Below are 18470 nucleotides of genomic sequence, written 5' to 3'. Positions count from 1 at the left end.
TTTTTTACACATACAGCCTGTTTAGATCTGGGACTAATTCTAAAAAATTCATCCAAACCTAACAACGCCACTGCTCTCAAAACAGATTTCTTTTTTGATTTTGTCATTATAGCCTATATAACATTTTAATAAGCAACACTGACATGGTTTTGTGATAAAAAAAATAAATAAATTAAAATCAGGCATTTTTCAGCTGACATCTTTCTCCATGTCTCTCTCCAGCAGCACTCTGCTGACAAAATGTACTTTAATTTCAAATACATTACACAATCAAGTTTGCAGGCCCTAAAAATAGTATATGTGTATTGTATTTTTCATTTTATTAACTGACCTTAATTTTGCTGTCCTTCTGTTTTCTGGATTTCACAGGAGTCAGCAACCTTAACTATCAAAAGAGCCAAATTTGGCCTGGAGCTGCAAAACATATTTGAGCCTTATAGTAACACTGCGAATTCAGTCTAAATTAGCCTATCAACATTAAAAAAAACGGTCTAAATGAGCATTCAAAAATATGTTTTACCACAAGATGGCACCTCTACAGCAGCCTTTTGGATTTGGAATCCATTACTAGCCTTGCTAAGGAGGCTTAAGACGAGCCACTGCCATTAAGGTTTGGCAAAATTCAGAGGAAAAGGCGCCAGGCAGTAGACGTGTAAAACATGTTAAAGCTTTCTTTTTTTAATTCAGTGCATAAAGTACACATATTTACAGTTGGAGACTGTCATAATTTCTTTGTGCCTATGATAAATAAAAATGAAAATGTGAAAAAAAAATCCTAAAACTGTGATATAATAGCAACATAAGACTCTTAATTACTCATATTTGCAACTACTACTGTTTTATAATGTGTTTATTTGTTTCTGTTTTTCTAAGAACATCTGGGAGTAATTTTAAAGCATCTGGGACCTGATAACACAGCATAGTGCTAAAGATACAGCACAAAGACTGACGGCTACTGCTGACTGCATCTGTCATCTGTAAGAAAGACTTAAGACTCTAGACTCTCACACTTTAAACATTTTTCATTTACTCTGATGTCTGTAAAATTCAGATTCAGGTCTCAGTTTTCTCCTTCAGGTACACAAGCTGTGTGACATTTACTTTTTCACAATACATCCTGTACAGTGCTGCAGAATTGTTAGTTTCATTAACTAACAATTCTTATAAATAAATAACTAACTAACTTCAATGTTTTCTTAAATTACACTTAAGAAAATACCTTTGGCCATTCTGTGCAACACAGGAACAATTTATGATGTGTATCTGTTGCATGCTCTGTGTGGTGCTTACAGCTGGCTTAGAAACACCTGTATGATGACAGATACCTAAGTGTTCGTGCTCCTCTGTAATGAAGCAATACACCAGCACTAAACAAACCTCCGGGGAGCTTCCTCTCCAGCGTCTTTCATTATGTATCACCTTACCCAGGCAGTGGAAAATCAATATCAGTGCTACCAAAATGTCTGCACTACCCTGTTCATTGTGCTTCCTCTACACTCAACACTGCTGCTCCCGAAACTGTGGATATTTTTGTGTTAACAGAGCAGATTTGATGCGACACCTGGATATCACCTGTCATCTGGAAGGTTGACTTTTTTTAGCCTGATGTCTCTCATCTGGTTGATGCTGCTGTTCTCAGGTAAGGTGTTCTTCCTGGCTAAAGATACGACCAGATAATTGCATTTCCTTAATAGAATGAACTACTTGTAAGTTAAAAATTACCTGCAAAGATTTCTACTTTGTAAAATGTAAAATCAAAACAGAGCCAGCTAGCTTTGTTTGCTCTTTGGAGTGTGACCGTTCCATGACTCATTGGTTGTTTTATAGGTCAGCGTCTCCCCTCTCACAGATTCACTGTCAGTGGTGTCATGATCTTTTTTTCTAACCCTCCTGTCATATGTCATGTAACACACGCACAGGTACAGCGGCGCCCCCGGAAACTTTTCATAGGGGTGGCCAGATTGAGGTACCGGAAATTTGGGCACAGTACACCAAAACCAAAAGCATGACAGAATTTCTGGAACTCAACTGCTGTTGTAGTATACAGGCTTCTCATCTTATGATTAACGTCACTATTTATCTGATGTGCACAGACTAATACGGGTACAGTTAATATTTTGAGCTCCACAACAGTCTCATTTTAATGTGTGATGTATCTGTGTACATGTCAGGGCCCGAGTCTTCACTGTGGGGTCTGGGACACCTAGGGCAGTGGTTCCTAACTGGTGGGTCGCAGTCCAAAAGTGGGTCGCAGGTCCATTCTGAGTGGGCCGCAAGTGACTTGCAAATGTGTCAAGTTTGTAAAAAACACACTTTATTTTTAAGTACAGTGAATTTCCAGCACAGAGCTTTTATTTTGAAGTGCTGTTTCCTGCTGTAGCGTGAGTGACTAACAGACAGCTACTTAACAGAGACAGCAAACTAGCCAAACAACTGCACTAGAGGGTCCTCAGAGTTACTCCAGGGTGGCTGTTAAGTTATGGTTTTAAATTTTCATTTGAGTTTTTAATTTTCTTTTTCTTTTCTTTTTTTTAAGTAAAACAAGTCTGAAAATATATTTTCGCGTTACTTGCGCAAGTTTGAACGCTAGAATATTTTGTGTCAAGTCAGTCTTCCAGGTTCCCTCTTTGAATAATAAATACAGATTACTGCCATCTGCTGGTGTGGAGAGTTTTTTTTTATTCCACACAGATGCAAAACCTACATCCTTGTGGCCATCAGCTGTAGTCTCTACAGTGTGTTTATGTGCGACTTTCTGGCCGAGACACAGTGACATGAGGTGACGCTACAGTCGGCTTTTATTGCAGCTAGTTCTCTGAAGTTGGTTTGGTGTGTCTGGGTTGTGTCCCCTTGGGGGCGCCACTGGTACGCTGCATGTAATAATGACGACACTGGTAAAGAAAATGTAGAGTTACTGAATCACAGGTTATTAAAAAGCACCGCAACCACTTATGTCAGGGAATACTTTCATATTACTGTGTAAATAACTTAAGTTCAGTCAGGAAAACTTTTGTCAAAGAAAGCGTTAATTCCATTTGCAGTATTATATTTGGGACAGTATTATACTGGGTGGTATGGCTCTGTTCTGCGGCCCCTCTGCCTTTCCTCGGGCTTACGCAGAAAGCCTCTTCCACGCGCCTACATGGAAAGCCATAAGGCGGAGAGAGCACACCTCTCCGCCCTTCCACACGCCTGCGTGGAAAGCCATACGGCAGAGAGAGCACACCTCTCTGCCCTTCCACGTGCAAATGAGGAAAGCCTGAGGCAATCCTCCCTGCCCTTCCATGCGCCTACATGGAAAGCCTAAGGCAGCAGCAAAGACCCACCAGGAACAGAACAGAGCAGCATCAAAGACAAATAGAAATGACATTTCAGATCCATGTGTGTGTGTGGCAAATGTATGTTGTATCTGTGGGGTATGTGTATATGCCGGGTTGGCACTCAAGATGTATGGAAGCGTGAAGAAAATTTTTTCAGTTTTGTGCTTAAATGGTAGACGCAGACAGTATCACCCAAAGAAATTTGTAATTAATCACATTACCGCGAACTTGAAGCCTTTCGGGTCCCTGGAGGATCTGGAGCCCCAGTTGGTAATCTAGCTTTGCCTTTCAGCTCGTGTGGCTGAATGTGTGCCCGAGAAGCCGAAGAGATCAGCTCTGAACCAGCTGACAAGGACCCTCCTGAGGAAATACGACTGCGGAGTTCGTCCTGTTCACAACTGGACCAGTCCCACCATCATCTACATAGACCTCATCCTGCAGTCTGTCCTCGATGTGGTGTGTAAACTTTGAAAACACTCTGCTACAATCACGCTGCTGGTTTTTAATTTAATGGGTTAGAGATCTGATATCATCAACGTCCACACAGTATAATATAAGACTAAAGTATTATTACAAAGTATTATCAAGACTTTCTGCTTTTCACAGGATGGAAAGACCCAGAGCATAACTACCAGTATTTGGTACAGACAGGTAGGTGGGTCCTTTTTGATTCTCATTGTAAAGCTTCAGCAAAAAATATATTTTTCTCCTCTATAAAATCCATATCTTTAAAATTAAAACACTTCCAAATATCTATCACCTCAGTGTCTGACTTCTGCTGTCAGCTTTACACAACTTGTGCAAAACACTGGGATTTCATTTTAAAGTTTCTTCACAATATGCTGCGAGCCTTGTAAATTTCACAGCAGCTCTCACTTCACAGCACGAGTGAATTACACAGTATTGATTGTAATACACTTCACAATCAATAACACTGGCAGTTGAGTTCAATTTTTGGTTTAAGTGCTTTTGTAACCATTTGTTTTCCCATTTATTTTATTACAAACTTCCTGCTCTGTTTTCAGATCTGGACAGACGAGTTCTTGGTTTGGGACCCAGAGGAGTTTGATGGCATCAATGAGATCTCACTGTCATCTGATGCCATCTGGATACCCGATGTTATCGTCAGTGAATTGTACGAAAGTACTGACATTTTAGTCTCAATGTACAGCATCTTTTAGTTCTGTTTTTCCTATTGTTTGCTCAGCCATTGACCTCCATTGATTTCGATTATCTATAAAGATCCACTTGCAGAGACCTTGTCTGAGTCCTAATGTCCACCATAAGCCCTAAGCACTGAATCCTTACATTAAAGCAACTAGGAGTAGATTTAAAAAATGCCCTACTTCGGCACTCCCCCAGTGAGAATAAAAATGACACCAGAACGTTCTCAATAAAGAGTATGCTAAAGTTCAAACTCTACATCACCCACTCAGCAAGACTTTGGTAATTATACAACTGTGCATGTTATCCTTATCCTTACTGTAATAACTATCAATAACGCAGGGTCCAATATCATTATTGGTGCATTAAAATATACTATAAGTCAGATATATAAGATATGTACATAAAAGTAGGCCCAATACAAAACACCAACCTTAACTCTACCACCACTCAAACTAGTTTGATCAGCAACTAGATTTTGACTCAAAAGCCGCTTTCCCAACGCACAGAAACCCCAGCCACTAACATCTGGGGTCTGTATTTGATTGGAAAGGCTACAATCAGCAGTCACTCCTGGGGCTAAGGACTCTGATGTAGTTACTGGTATTTTGCAGTTCCAGCTCCGCTCAGCTTTAGTTGGTATTGATGGGTGGCCCAGGCTCCCAGGAAGTATGCCAGACTTCGAAGCCAATTTTTTGTGGTGGCCAAACAATGGAATTACAACTCCTGAGTCTGTCATATGATGCCATTAGGCCCGAAAAATACTTTTCCCACAGACATTACATTACATTGGGAGAGAGGTGTTTTTAAATCAGGGATACATTTCTTTAAGCATCAGTTGTGAAGTCCAGCAGAGGTGCAAGATTAAATCATTTAATCTCCATTCAAGTTAGCGGTGCACTAACCTGAAGTAGCCCTCTCGGCCGGGGAAAGTCTCTAGTGCCCTTACTCTATGGACCTATTGATGCGGAAGCAGTGCTGATCATCTGGGTAATTTCAGAGATAGAGCTTTTTTGGTTTCATGCACCACTGAGCAACTGTCATAGGAATGAACAGGGTCCTGCCTCCAATGCTCTATCCAGGTCTCTTAATATACATCCATGGCTTTGAAGTCAATATTAGCAGTGGCCCAACAGTGGAATTACAACTTGTGTGGATGCGCTACTTTATGCCCCTTTTCTGGTGCAAAACAATGACTGGCTGTCACTAAATACCGTCTGTCTCCGTCCAGTGGATGAAAAAAGAGAACTGGATAGAGCGTTTGAGGTGGGGCGCAATTTGCTTTGAAAGTTGCTCAGTGGTGCATGACGCCAAAAAAGTTCATTGTTCCCATAGAGCAGGCACGCTAGAGACTGTCACAAGCAATGTGACTAACTTGTGGTTTAACCCTCCGCTAACTTGAATAGAGATAAAATTATTTATTCAGGTGGCTCCTCTAGACTTTGAAAATCTAAATGGATCCAACCCCTGTGAAAAGAGGTTGTGATCCACTGATTTACTGACATCTCTTTTCCACTGTAAGTCTATGGGATGCCATAGGCATCACTTGAGGGATCTGGAAGTTGCGATTCCACTGTTCAAAGCCCAGCACCCTTCCTGGAGGAGCCTGCTCTGTCCAAGCAGTGCTTGAACATTACTCAAAATTAGTCTGCATCAAGTTTGAAAGGGAGATTGGACAGGTAACAGATTTTAGGCAAAATTAACTGCCTTGACATTTTCACCAGCCTCCATGCACTTTCTACAGTTTACAAACCTATTTTCCAGTGTGTCTGTGACATGGAGCATTACACACTAGGGAAGGGGAAAAAAGGCATATTTACTCAACTTGTGCTGCTGGCAATAGGAAGATAGTCTGTTGCCTATTTTAGCAGGTTACCATGTTTAAAAAACCTGCATATGCATGCTAATTTTGGTGGAAAAAGGGTACAAGACTTAAGTTTCTCTTTTGAAAGGATTAAAATTCTACAGATAATACTGGTAATTACCAAAGGGCTTCTGAGATAAGACTGTTCTCCTGGGTAGAGCGTGGATGCTGACTGGCGCGTCATAGCGTACATAGCTGACCTGCTAGATAGAGCTATCTTGCCGTGCTAGCGCACCCTCACATCTCTGAAAGTATTTGGAGCAAACATTTAACTGTTTACTGTGATTCAAGTCTCTAAAAGTTGCAAAATAACAAAGACTAACATACATTAAAAAAAACAACTACTACTTCTACAATATTAAGTAATGTTGTTGAAAACATGCAAAAACAAGTTTGGTCCCTTAACCTGGCTAAATATTGGAACTGGCTGATAATGGTAATGTAAGAAATGGTCTTATCCTTCTTCTTTTTCATATTCTCCTCTCTGCTTCTGTCCTACATTTTGTGATTGGTGTTACAACTGCTCGAAGGTGATAATTAAAGTCGTTAACTGTAATCGAAAGTAAAGTTGAATTTCAGAGACCACTTGTGATAAATGTGATCATTAATATAAGTTGGACCACCAAATGACCACTACAGCTCCTCAAGTCTCATATTCTGCCCTGTTTTCCACCTTTCCTCCCCTCTCGCTCATTCTCAGTGTGGACGAGGGGAAGTCCTTGCCGATCCCCTATGTGTACGTCAACTCCTCTGGCTCAGTGAAAAACTACCGGCCCATGCAGGTGGTACTGGCCTGCAGCCTGGAGATGTACGCCTTTCCATTTGACAAGCAGAACTGCAGCCTTACCTTCCGCAGCTGGCTTCACTCAGGTGTGTTTCCCGGTGTGTCTGTAAGCTCAGTAAATTCAGGTAAATGCAGGGTAGAATTTTGTGGGACCCATGAGGAATATGATTTGAGTACAACCACCTAATCTTAGAATCTCCCAAGCCTTATGGGAGCTTGACAAAACACTGGAAACTCAGGGTCAACTTCGTAGCTTTTCTAGAGCTTTCAACAGTCAATGGAGTTTGCTCAGTTTTACAACCAAGGGACCACCAGGAGCATCCTATACACCCTTATGTGCCTATGAACATGTAGCCAGAGTTTCCAAGTAAGGGGTCATCACTACTCACTAGGGTTGCAGCGATATACCGGTTTTAAGGTATACCATGATATAAAAGTTAACGGTTATCTTACCGTGTACATTTGCTTATCTATGACACTGGGGAAAAATGGATGGAGAATCTCCCCTAAGTTATAGTTATTTTCAAAGGGTAGACTTTTTTACACAAACTTCCATTAACATGGACGATGGACAATCCGGTATTAACATAAAACAGTACAGGTGGCAAATTATTCCTCTCTGTAGGTAGGCCAATGAAACTATACCACAGAGCCATCAAACAGCAGTCCCCCTCCCCGCAGTAATGCTGAAGTAGACTGGAGTTTTAAAACAGCACAGTGGGACATTGGAGAGATGTCCTCTCACAAAACCAGCACGGTTTGGCAGTACTTTGATCAAGAAAATGAAAACAAGGTAGCATGTAGGCTGTGTCAGAAAAAACTGGCATATAATGACTCGACTGGAGCAATGTCAACCCACAATCATCTCTACAGTAGCACACGCAGGAATAAGGTGAATACAAGAGACTGAATGAACACTAGCAACAGACAACACCATCAGACTGTGAACATTAGACCAAAGGCTGGGAAGGGGTCAAAAGTCATCAACCAGGGCCAGAGAAAAATCAAGAGGGCCATTCACATCTGACACCAGAGACCATCTTTGAACGGAGACAGGGGTTACGATTTTCACTATAGATTATTCTGCCAATTACTTTCCCAATTAGGCAACTAATTATTTTGTCTATAACATGTCAGTCACAATTTTCTAAAGCCCAAGGTGACTCCTTAAAATGATTTTTATTTTGATGACTAACACACCTAAACTCAAAAATATGATCAAGTTAGAAAAAGGGAAGCAGCAAATCTAAATTTAGAGGCTGGTTCTAGATAATGTTTAATATTTTTGCTTAAGGAAGTATTTCTGTGCTGGAAACATGGTCTTTTGACAAAACTGGGCAGGCTCTGCAGTGCAAATACTTTTGAAACTGGTGCTTAATGACTGGAAAAAAAAAAAAGAGGAAAAGGACTGTGGCATTAGCGTTTGCTCAAGCGGTAGAAAGACTGCAACTACCAGAATGCACCGGACCAATAAACACCCCCATTGGTAGGTGACATAATGAAAAGCAAGGCTATTAAATAAAGGCTGGGACACAGTGTAATATGGCGTCATATCACTGGGATGCAACACGTGCAGTAAAATCTGGTGCGAATGGTTAGCGTACTATCAAAGAACATGGGTATGATTGATTCGTTTCACTGTGGCATCCGCAATCGATCTCATGTTGGAATATATTTCATTAAAAAATAAAGACATGCGTGAGAATTACAACTCTGAAATCACTGAAAGGATCCTTAATATAAGACCATAAACAAATGCTTTCCATTTGAAAACATTCTATTGTATGACAAATGTGCAATGTAACTGGAGCTGCGATGTTGGAGGGTTACAGCAGACAGCACAAGAATAAAGGGATGGTATCCTCTCAGGTGCTCTTTGAGTATGCTCTTCTGGGCACACCCAACTGGATGGCGGCTAAAACAACTGAATCATCTCCATAATAAATGAGCAAAGTTCCAGTGATTGAGATTATTTTGTCCCACATACTTCATCAGTAGCCAACTACTCAGCTTAGGCGGCTGCAGCCTGGTAGACATACAACTTCCAATTCACCTTGTTTGCATGTTTAGACAGAGGTAGTTAAGTGTAAAAACTACCTGGATAAAATCCAAGCAAACACAATCTCTTTGTGTTTACTGGGAGGAAAAAATGATGAACATGATCAAAAAGGAAAAGCAGATAATTACTGCTTTCCTTTCTAACCTTCATCATCATCTCTCTATCTCTCTGTTGCAGTGAAGGAAATCGACCTGGCGCTGTGGAGGAGTGCCGAGGCCATTGCTAATGATAAGAGGGAGTTCATGAACGATGGAGAGTGGGAACTGTTGTCCATTCCTTCCAGCTACTGGCAAATCCACCAAGACAACACTGACTATGCTCACATCCAGTTCAACGTATGTGCCTTATTGTCTCGGTCATGTACATGTATCACATTAACACAGAGGGAGTGATTGAAGGCCAAGGTAGAGAGTATAAATGTTGTACTGCAGGTTATTTTTCTGTAATATTACTGATGTCTAACGGTGCAGTACTGTGAAACAGCTCTGTTACAAGTGAGCCAGTCGCTGCACTGTGATGGCTGTGATTGCTTATCGATGGTGAGCTTTAAACTGTAGCCCCTCTGTGGGTTAGCCCCCCTCCGCACTGCGCGCTGGAATTGTAAAGTGTAAAGCAATTGGCCGCGACCTTCATGGATCGGGCTAGTGAGCTAATGCCAAATGATGAGGCCGAGGCTGTTTCTGGCAAGTAAAGAGACAGATAGAGAGGGAGGCTGATAGACAGGGGAGGGTGAGCAACCATAATGAGACTGTCTCAGTGGCTGCCTGATCAATGGACTTCTTGTTAGTGGTGAGGAAAATGGCCCCATAGCCCATTGCAGGTGGAGAGCAGGGAGGGCTGCTATTTATTCAGCTCAAAGAGCGAAAGGCTTTCTGATAATGGAGCATTTCATGGCTCACTGGGATATTGTTACACTGTGGCAGATTATTTGCTGAAGGTAGGTATGTCTTATGAAAAGGGTCTCTGACGGAGAATGCCTCTGTTCGTCTTCAGCTCTGAGAAAAATGTTGATTCTAACAAAACTTCAGTATGAAGCAAAGGTGGTAGCTACGTCAACACCTGAATGAATAAAAGCAAAACAGCCAGACGCCACTGAAGGGAACATGTGGCTGAATAATTGATATTATTTCTGAGTGTCCATTAGATCTCAGCTCTCTGTCCTCATCTTTCTTGCAGGTGTTGATCCGCCGGCGCCCCCTGCTGTATGTGGTGGGACTCCTCATCCCCAGCATCTTTCTCATGCTGGTAGATGTGATCAGCTTCTACCTGCCTCTGAACAGCGGCACACGCATTGCCTTTAAGATCAGCATCCTGCTGGGTTACACTGTCTTTAGAGTCAACCTGACAGATGACCTGCCCGCCACTGCAGTAAGGACTCCACTCATAGGTGGGACATGTCAACATTTCTGTTCGTTATCCAGATAATTTAAGCAGAGTTGTTGATTTTTCTATGAAATTACATTACTCTATTTTTTATCTGGGCTTCTAAATAGTTGCAACAGCATCTTTTTGATTTACGCAAATAATTGAGAAGATAAAAACAAGGTCAAGCACTGGAAAAGAGACAACTGATTGCTCTGTATAATCAAATCAAAACCTTGTGTAGGGTGCTCATGGACAACAGGAAACAACAGGGTACACAGGAAGGCCCTCAAACAGTATAGAAATGTTGTTGTAGTAACGTAAAAAGTGCCAGCAGATGGCAGGAGCTACATTTGAAGAACCGTATGCAAACAAACAACTCACTGAATGCTCCACAACAAGTTCCTGCAAATGTTTCACAATAAAAGTATTTTTAAAAAATGAAGGGATTCTCTCAACCCAAGTTATAACGGGCTTTTAATTTGAAACAGATACAGGAAGTGTTGAGTTTGAAATGACGGCGTGAAGCATTAACTTTATCAAGGCAAACGGGAGCGGATAAAAAGTAAAAATATAAAAATTAAGACGGAATAATAAATAACGGCCCGTGTCTAATGTAGTCGGTTTCAAATGAAGCTGGTAGCCTCTGCAGTTGTGGTGAGTAAAAGCCACTATTTTTTAATTCTCGTACTTTATGTCTGTCTCCATTATAAAGAAATAACATTGTTTGCTAGCTTGATGCTAATGGCAGTACTCAGCAGCCTCTGCTGTTCCCTTTTTACTCTGTGTGCTAACGTCCCTAAAGGTAATATCTAAAAGGCTGGGGTGTTGTTGCCGTACAGTTGTTTATGGCAGCTTATTGCTCTGTGTTCCTATTGGTCAAAGTGACGGCTGTGACGGAAGCAGTCAAGAACGACAAAAAAAAAATCAAACATGCTAGACTTTCTGTTGGAATGTCGTGAGGCGTCCCAGATGTGGTGTAGTGACAGGTTGTTGGAGGCCCTGCTCTCTCTATCTCTATATTCAAGGGGTTTTTCACATGTCCACTGGGTGGGCAGCATGCCTTTAGGTTGAAGAAACATAATCCAATAAAAAGATTTATTATGTGAAACTATAAAAATCTATTTTTAATGCTGTTATTCACATATTTTATTCTAACACTGTTCAATGCAACGCAAAAGCATTGAACCTTGCTGCTGATTCCTGAGCCTCTCCTTTCTTTCGGCTCCTTACACTTTTTTAACTATGTATATTTTTTTCAATAAACTTTTTTTCTACAAAAATACAGTCAAAATTTTGTTTTTGTTACAATAACTGCAGGTTACATTCTAACAACTTAAATCAATTGATTTAAAACTAATACAGTCAGTGCAGTCATCTCTGCACAAAAACACCCACAGATGTAAAACTCTAGAGGGCCATTAGAGGAAGATCAGGTTTGATCTGGAATATAATGCTTTACTCTGGTTATTAGGTTAATCTAGAGATTGTGCAAAAAGCCAGGGTTGGGAGCTTTTCTGATTTCTCTCCCCTCTCCGTCCAGGTGTGTTCTTTGCGGTGTGCATGGCCCTGTTGATGCTCAGCCTGATCAAGTCTATTCTGGTGGTGAAGCTGCTCCACCACAGTGAGAAGGAGGTCAGGCAAATGTCAGTGTCTGCCTGCCTGCTGGACAAGTATGGCTCAGCTGGTCACGGCTTCACAGAGAGCGCTTTAACCTCCATTAAGACCCTCGATCACATCAACCCATCTGGAGGTAAGCTACGAGCTCAAAGACTGAGATTTTCCAAAAGTCCTGCTGACAGGCGATACTGTGGTGTGTTCTTGCTTCATGCTTCACCAAATCAGAAAGGTCAGTTTGCAATAAACAGGTGTTCAATGGAGTCAAGGGTGAAAGAACGCTTGGATAAAAGGAAGCCAAAGCACTTCTGCGGGAAAGTTTAAACCCTAACAATTTAAAACAATTCAGATGTTACTGAACTTCTGGTATTGTTGGTGACACAAAGGCTTTTGAGTAGGATTTCGGAGGATTTACTAGCAGAAATGGAATATGAGTGTTTTCTTTAGTGTATAATCACCTGAAAATAAGACTTGTGCGTTTTTGTAACTTCAGAAAGTGTTGTTTATAATTACACAGGGAGTGGGTCCTCATCCATGGAGTCAACCATGTTGCACCGCCATGTTTCTATAGTAAACCTAATGCTGACTCCAGATAGAGCTATTCGCATCAGCCACCATGGTTAGCAGCCCCTCTGCGATGAGCTGTGTCAGAGAAGCACTGACTTTTTAACATTAAACCTTAGAATGAGCCGTTTATATCTACAAATGGAGTGAGTCCTCTTCAGTGTTGGGCGCTAACGCGTAACTAGCAGTGCGTTACATTAATAATATTCCTTTTTCCAGTGATGAGTAGTGTAACTAATCACTAATATTGTACAATACAGTAATAATATTACAGTTACTCTAAAACCAAACAACTCGTTACAACATTACTTTTGTTGCTTGTAATCGTCCTGCTGTGCATTTGCATCACTAAGCAGCGAGCTAGTTGGAAACACCGACCTTAACGGCTGGAAATATTCCCATTAATTTGATTTTGTCAACAGGAAAGATGACAAGAACACTGCTGCTGCAGGTAGTCCCCCAGGTAAAAAAAATAATAAAGCTATCTAGCCCTAGCTACACTTACCAGTGATTACCCTGACATTCACACAGAGGCACACATCTGAATTTTGGGGAGATACCCAATTACCAATATAAGAGTCGTGTCACAAATTACTGTTGGCAGAGAGTAATAGGTAAAGTAATATTATTACTTTTGAAAAAGTAATGAGTAATTTGTTACGTTTTTAGAGTAACAAGCCCAACACTGGTCAACAGAGTCGGCCATGTTGTCATGGTGCTTCTCTGAGTCAAGAAAGGATCCTAAAAGGGCTGAATTTCAGGAAGGCTACGTCATTGAATCCAGCCAAAGGACTGTTCCAATGTCAAGGATCCTTCAAATTCTCAAGGATGCATGTGTGTATCCTCAGCGGGCAACAAGCAACCACAATTTTTTGCGCTCGATTTGCCAGAATTAAAGGCAGGTCCTCTTCAGTGATGCACACCTGGGCACTCACTAGCCTGTTCCAATGTGTTCCAATGCTAGGAAGGAGTCTTGCCTTTGTAGCACCGGACTTGGAAGGACTCATCCTACTAAGGAAGCATCCTCGACACACACTTAGCACGTGACAAGGGAGAAGTTTCAGTTCTGCAAACTCACTGTGAGATGCCACTAAATCCTACGCAACGGACCTTTAAGTTATCAGAGGAAAAAAGGTGACCACGCATCAGCAGGGGCTCGGCTAGCGGTTTGTCTGCGACAAGCCGAACAGTGTCAGAGACACACTGATGTCTAACGTGAAACTGCTTTACTCTGTGTTTTTAATCACTTGGTCCGTTTGTTTTGGAGAGGAAGAGAACCGTCTAAACAATGAACACTGAAGGAATTCTGACCGGGAGAAGTTTCAGCTCGTTGCAATCTGCAATTCTCACCACTAGAGGCCACTAAATCCCATGAATCTTAAACACTGGACCTTTAAGGCTTAGATGTTCTTATATTTCAGTTTGTGAAAACTGTTTTCCTCCAGTTTATCTCTGTAAAATCCCATCTGAAAGCTTCTGATTAATGATGAAAGAGTTGGAAAAGCTGTTCTCTGGCCAGCTGAGATGAAACAGTCTGTACCAAAGTGTTTGGAAACTGAGCATTTTTGAAAGTATCACAATACTGATGCCAGAAATATGACTAAATTGTCCCAGCCATGATGATCAGTTTGTATTATTTACATTTATGTAGAGAAACTGCATGCATCTATATTAACTGTTCACAGTTTAAACCAGATTCCCTGATCTTCCTCATAGATTATGAGCTTGAGCCGTCACTGGAGGAGGACCTGCTGTCCCTGAATGAGATCCAGGATGCTCCATCTGGGCTGGAGTGGCTTCTCCAGGAGCTGGTTTCTCTCCGCCTGGCTTTATCCCAGGAGGACAGTGAGTCTTCGGCTCAGGCGGAATGGCTGGCCCTCTGCTCCAAGCTCGACTGCTTCCTGTTTCGCTTCTACCTGCTGGTTCTGGCCTCATATGCCGGTACGCTGCTGATGCTCTGGACCAGCTGGAGCTTCGCCTGACCACACATTCAGACACTTTTTTTAATACTCTTACTGAAAGCATTTCTTGCTAATGGTGTTTCCAGTAGCTACAGCGATTCAGGATGCAGTACTGAAGTCTGCTGGAGAAGTCTAAATATGTTGCAATGTAAAAGGACCAATACAAATTTGTTGCTTCAGACAGAACAATGTGTGTTTAAATATTAAATTGTCTTTTTAATTTCCCTTCTACAAAAGTTATCTATAAAATAGAAGCAGGAAACACTATATATTGTGTGCCAGTTCTCACAACTTGCCTCCTATTTTTGGAGTTATTGCCATTGTTTTTATCGGTTGATTACTTTGCACTCATCAAAGTAAATGCTCACAAGCATCAGAAGGTCAGACAGGTTTTTCACAAACTAAGTTTATCCAGATTATTTAATGATGTTCAGACAGAGCGCTCAGGTTGCATCATATGTTTTACTATCATTCCATCATATTCATAAAAGTGCTTTAGGTGGCCTTTATAAACTGTGTCTAATACTCTTCTTATTCTCTAATGCTGCTGATGCTGTGCAGCTCCCTCCTTGTGTCATTAAAGCTTTGAATTATCTTGCTGAGCTCATGTTCATGTATGTTTCTGTATCTGATGCGGTACCCTAAGTGTTTGGGGATTCTCTCTCTCAGCAGAATCATTGTCGCTGCTCAGATTAATTGAGAGATCCTTCACACAGCAGAAATCTAACTGTGTAACCATTTGCAGTAAATGATACATTCTTTGATGTTAACGCCTCTAATTCAATTCACTTTATTTGGAGGTAAAACCTTGAGTGTACCTGAAATGTCTGCAGTAATCCCTCACTGCACAGGAATGCTGTACATGCACAACTATGACAGGTACGGTGGGTCAAAGTTGAAGCTGGAAATCCATCTGTAAACTATGACTAATGTGTACAGTGGACATTTTGGATAATAATTCTATTGTTTGCTTTAGTTTTCTCTCCCAAATAAGTTTGGCCAACCAAATGCAAACCACAGATATGTTATATTTGTACATTATTTTGTAGCAGATACGTTATATTGTATGTTTCCACAAGACTGTGGTGAAGGTGTGGTTGGATTTAAGCACAAAAACCAATTGGTTATGGTCAGGAAAAGACCATGTTCCCACTTTCAACACCCACGTTTAGTCACACAAAAGCCACTGGAAAACACCACTATGTGCTGCTATAAACACCTAGGTTCTGTGGCTCAAACGTCGCTGGGAAACGCTGCAATGTGTCGCTGAAAAAATCCCAGGTTTGGTGCTACATATCCCACTGTGATGTGCCACTAAATACACTCAGGATTTGTGCCACAAAGGCTGCCAAGAAGCACCTCAATGTGCTGCTAAATACACCCAGGTTCGATGTCGCGAATGTTGCCAAGAAATGCTGCAATATGCCGTTAAAAATACCGAGGTTATGTGGAGCATAACCTGCAATGTGTTGGTTAAAAACACTAGGTTTTGGTTTCTTCAAACGCCACACGGAAACACCACGATGAAACAGAGGTTCTGTGGCTCAAATGCTGCTGAGGAACACCTTGATGCATCAGTTAAAAACACCCAGGTTTGATACAAACGCTGCTGGGAAATGCCACAATGTGCCGGGCTCTGTTGCTCACATGCTGCCGGGGAAGGCAACAGTACGCTACTAAATACAACCACATTTAATGCCACAAACGTGGCCTGGAAATGCTGCGATGTCCCGGTAACAACACCCATGTCCCCTGGCTCAAATGATGGTTGGAAATGCAGCTATGTGCCACTTAAAACACCCAGGTTCTGTGGATCAAATGCGGCAGGGTAAGACTGCAATATGCCACTAAATACACCTGAACCAGTGCCACAGACGCTGCTGGAAAACACTGTGATAGGCTGCAGAAAACATCCAGGTTCTGTGACTCAAATGTTGCTGAGAAAAGCCACAATATGCTACTAAACACAACCAGGTTTAGTGCCACAAACACAGCAGAAACACTGCAATGCCCCGCTAACAGCACCTACGTTCTATGGCTCAAACAATGCTTGGAAATGCCGCAATATGCCGCTAAAAACATCTGAGTTCTGTGGCTCAAACGCCACAGGCAAAGGCCTCAATATGCAACTAAATATACCCGAATCGGTGCCACAAACACCGCCAGAAACAACTGTGATGTGCTTCTAAAAAAAATACCCATGTTCCGTGCTTAAGTGTTGCTGGGAAATGCTGCAATGTGCCACTAAAAACACCTTGGTTACATGGCTCAAATGCTGCTGGGAAACGCCACAATGTGCTGCTTAAAAAAACTCAGGTTTGGCAAAAAAACACCCAGGTTTGGTGCCACAAATGGTGGTGGAAACGCCACAAAGGTGACACACCATCCACCGCCCCCTCCATCCTCCGATGACAAAGTCAGCTTATATTTTATGTCACCTTAGAAACGTTGGTAAGATACGTATGAAACATGCAACCGTAACGTATTCGTGGTTTGCAGAAACGCACAATGTGAACATTTTTCTTGTGGCGACTGAGCTGGTTTGGCTTATCTGTTAGTTTACCTATCTGCTCATGTTTCATGCCCCAACTTTTTGCCATGTCATCGTGTTCCCAGATCTCAGCTTTTGATTTTTAATCTTCACAAACTGTTGCCAAAACTATAAATATAATTCAGGTTGTCTGAAACTAGAGCTGTCCTCTTAATATTTTGTTTGCCTGCACTGCCACTGTATGGCAACATTATAGTTAGAGAGAGACATTATTGTATCGTGTCTGTTATCATGAATTCCCGACAGTGAAGATTTACTCAGAGATGCTGTATAATAAAGCAGCTCTCTGGAGAAAATCCTCAGTGCCAGTGTGATGTGATGATATTGTATTCATACTTTAATCTCCATCCCAGTGCCACAAAATAGATCAATAAAACCCATTCAGAGCTCAGCTGCTGTGTCTCTATTCCCTGTTGGCTTCCTAATAGTCATGACTAGAATATCAAACGTGCGTCATAGCAAACTTGCCGGTGGAAAGATCCATATTAATGCAATTTTCACACTATCTGCAAACCTCTTCTTCCAGTGGATCTTGTTACATGGTGTTATGCAACCAGGCTGAAGATAAATGTTTAGTCAGTGCTTTGTTACTGTCAGTAAGTAACAATTGGCTGAGTGTTGAGTTCAAGGCTTTGTGTTTTCACTTTGTTGTGAATATAAAAATCATCTCGAGATGACTCTAACTGTTCTTTTGAAATAGAAGAAAAGCCTTTAAGCTGATTGTTTTGTGAAGATGATACACGACAGAAGAGAAAATAAAAGCCTCTTAAAGTCAAACCCACCAGGAACGTGCCGATTCATATTTCTGAATCACAGCAAGTCATGAGGAATCAGTCTATTACTAAATAACTGTATATCTTTTGAAAGCCCTCAGAGGCAGCAGTATTCATATTCATATTTATTTGGGACAGAGCACCACGTGCTTCCAGGACCCTATTGAAATCCAAGGGATTTTTATCCTTCCTGCAAATTAATCGCTTTTTTGAGGAGCTTAATATATGCAAAAACTCATGAAACTTTGCACACACATCACATCTGGTGAAAAATTTGGTATTTTAGGGGTCTCGTGCTCGGCTGCCAAAATATGGCTCAGTAGCGCCCCCCACAAAATTTCAACGAAGCAGCCCCCGAAGCTGGTGTCACCGACATTTCCGAAACTTGGTAGACACACGTAACATCCCAAGATGTCTCTTGAAGCCATGCCCCAAACCCAACAGGAAGTCA

General features: G+C 41.5%; 1 protein-coding gene across 1 annotated transcript; it reads left to right on the top strand.

Moving 5' to 3' along the window:
- The first annotated feature begins 1569 nt into the window (after positions 1–1569).
- On the top strand, positions 1570–15190 carry htr3b (5-hydroxytryptamine (serotonin) receptor 3B). The gene is made up of 9 exons (XM_050040226.1): positions 1570–1639; positions 3613–3776; positions 3927–3971; positions 4346–4455; positions 7049–7218; positions 9369–9526; positions 10368–10578; positions 12097–12306; positions 14451–15190. Exons 1-9 carry the CDS (start codon positions 1606–1608, stop codon positions 14714–14716), a joined length of 1368 nt encoding a protein of 455 aa, XP_049896183.1. The 5' UTR covers positions 1570–1605; the 3' UTR covers positions 14717–15190.
- The last annotated feature ends 3280 nt before the right edge of the window (positions 15191–18470 follow it).

The sequence above is a fragment of the Epinephelus moara genome, chromosome 3, assembly GCF_006386435.1.
Source record: "Epinephelus moara isolate mb chromosome 3, YSFRI_EMoa_1.0, whole genome shotgun sequence".
In the NCBI taxonomy this organism is placed as follows: Eukaryota; Metazoa; Chordata; class Actinopteri; order Perciformes; family Serranidae; genus Epinephelus; species Epinephelus moara.
Note: the sequence above shows the minus strand (reverse complement) of the source record. Positions and strands in the feature narration are given on the sequence as shown.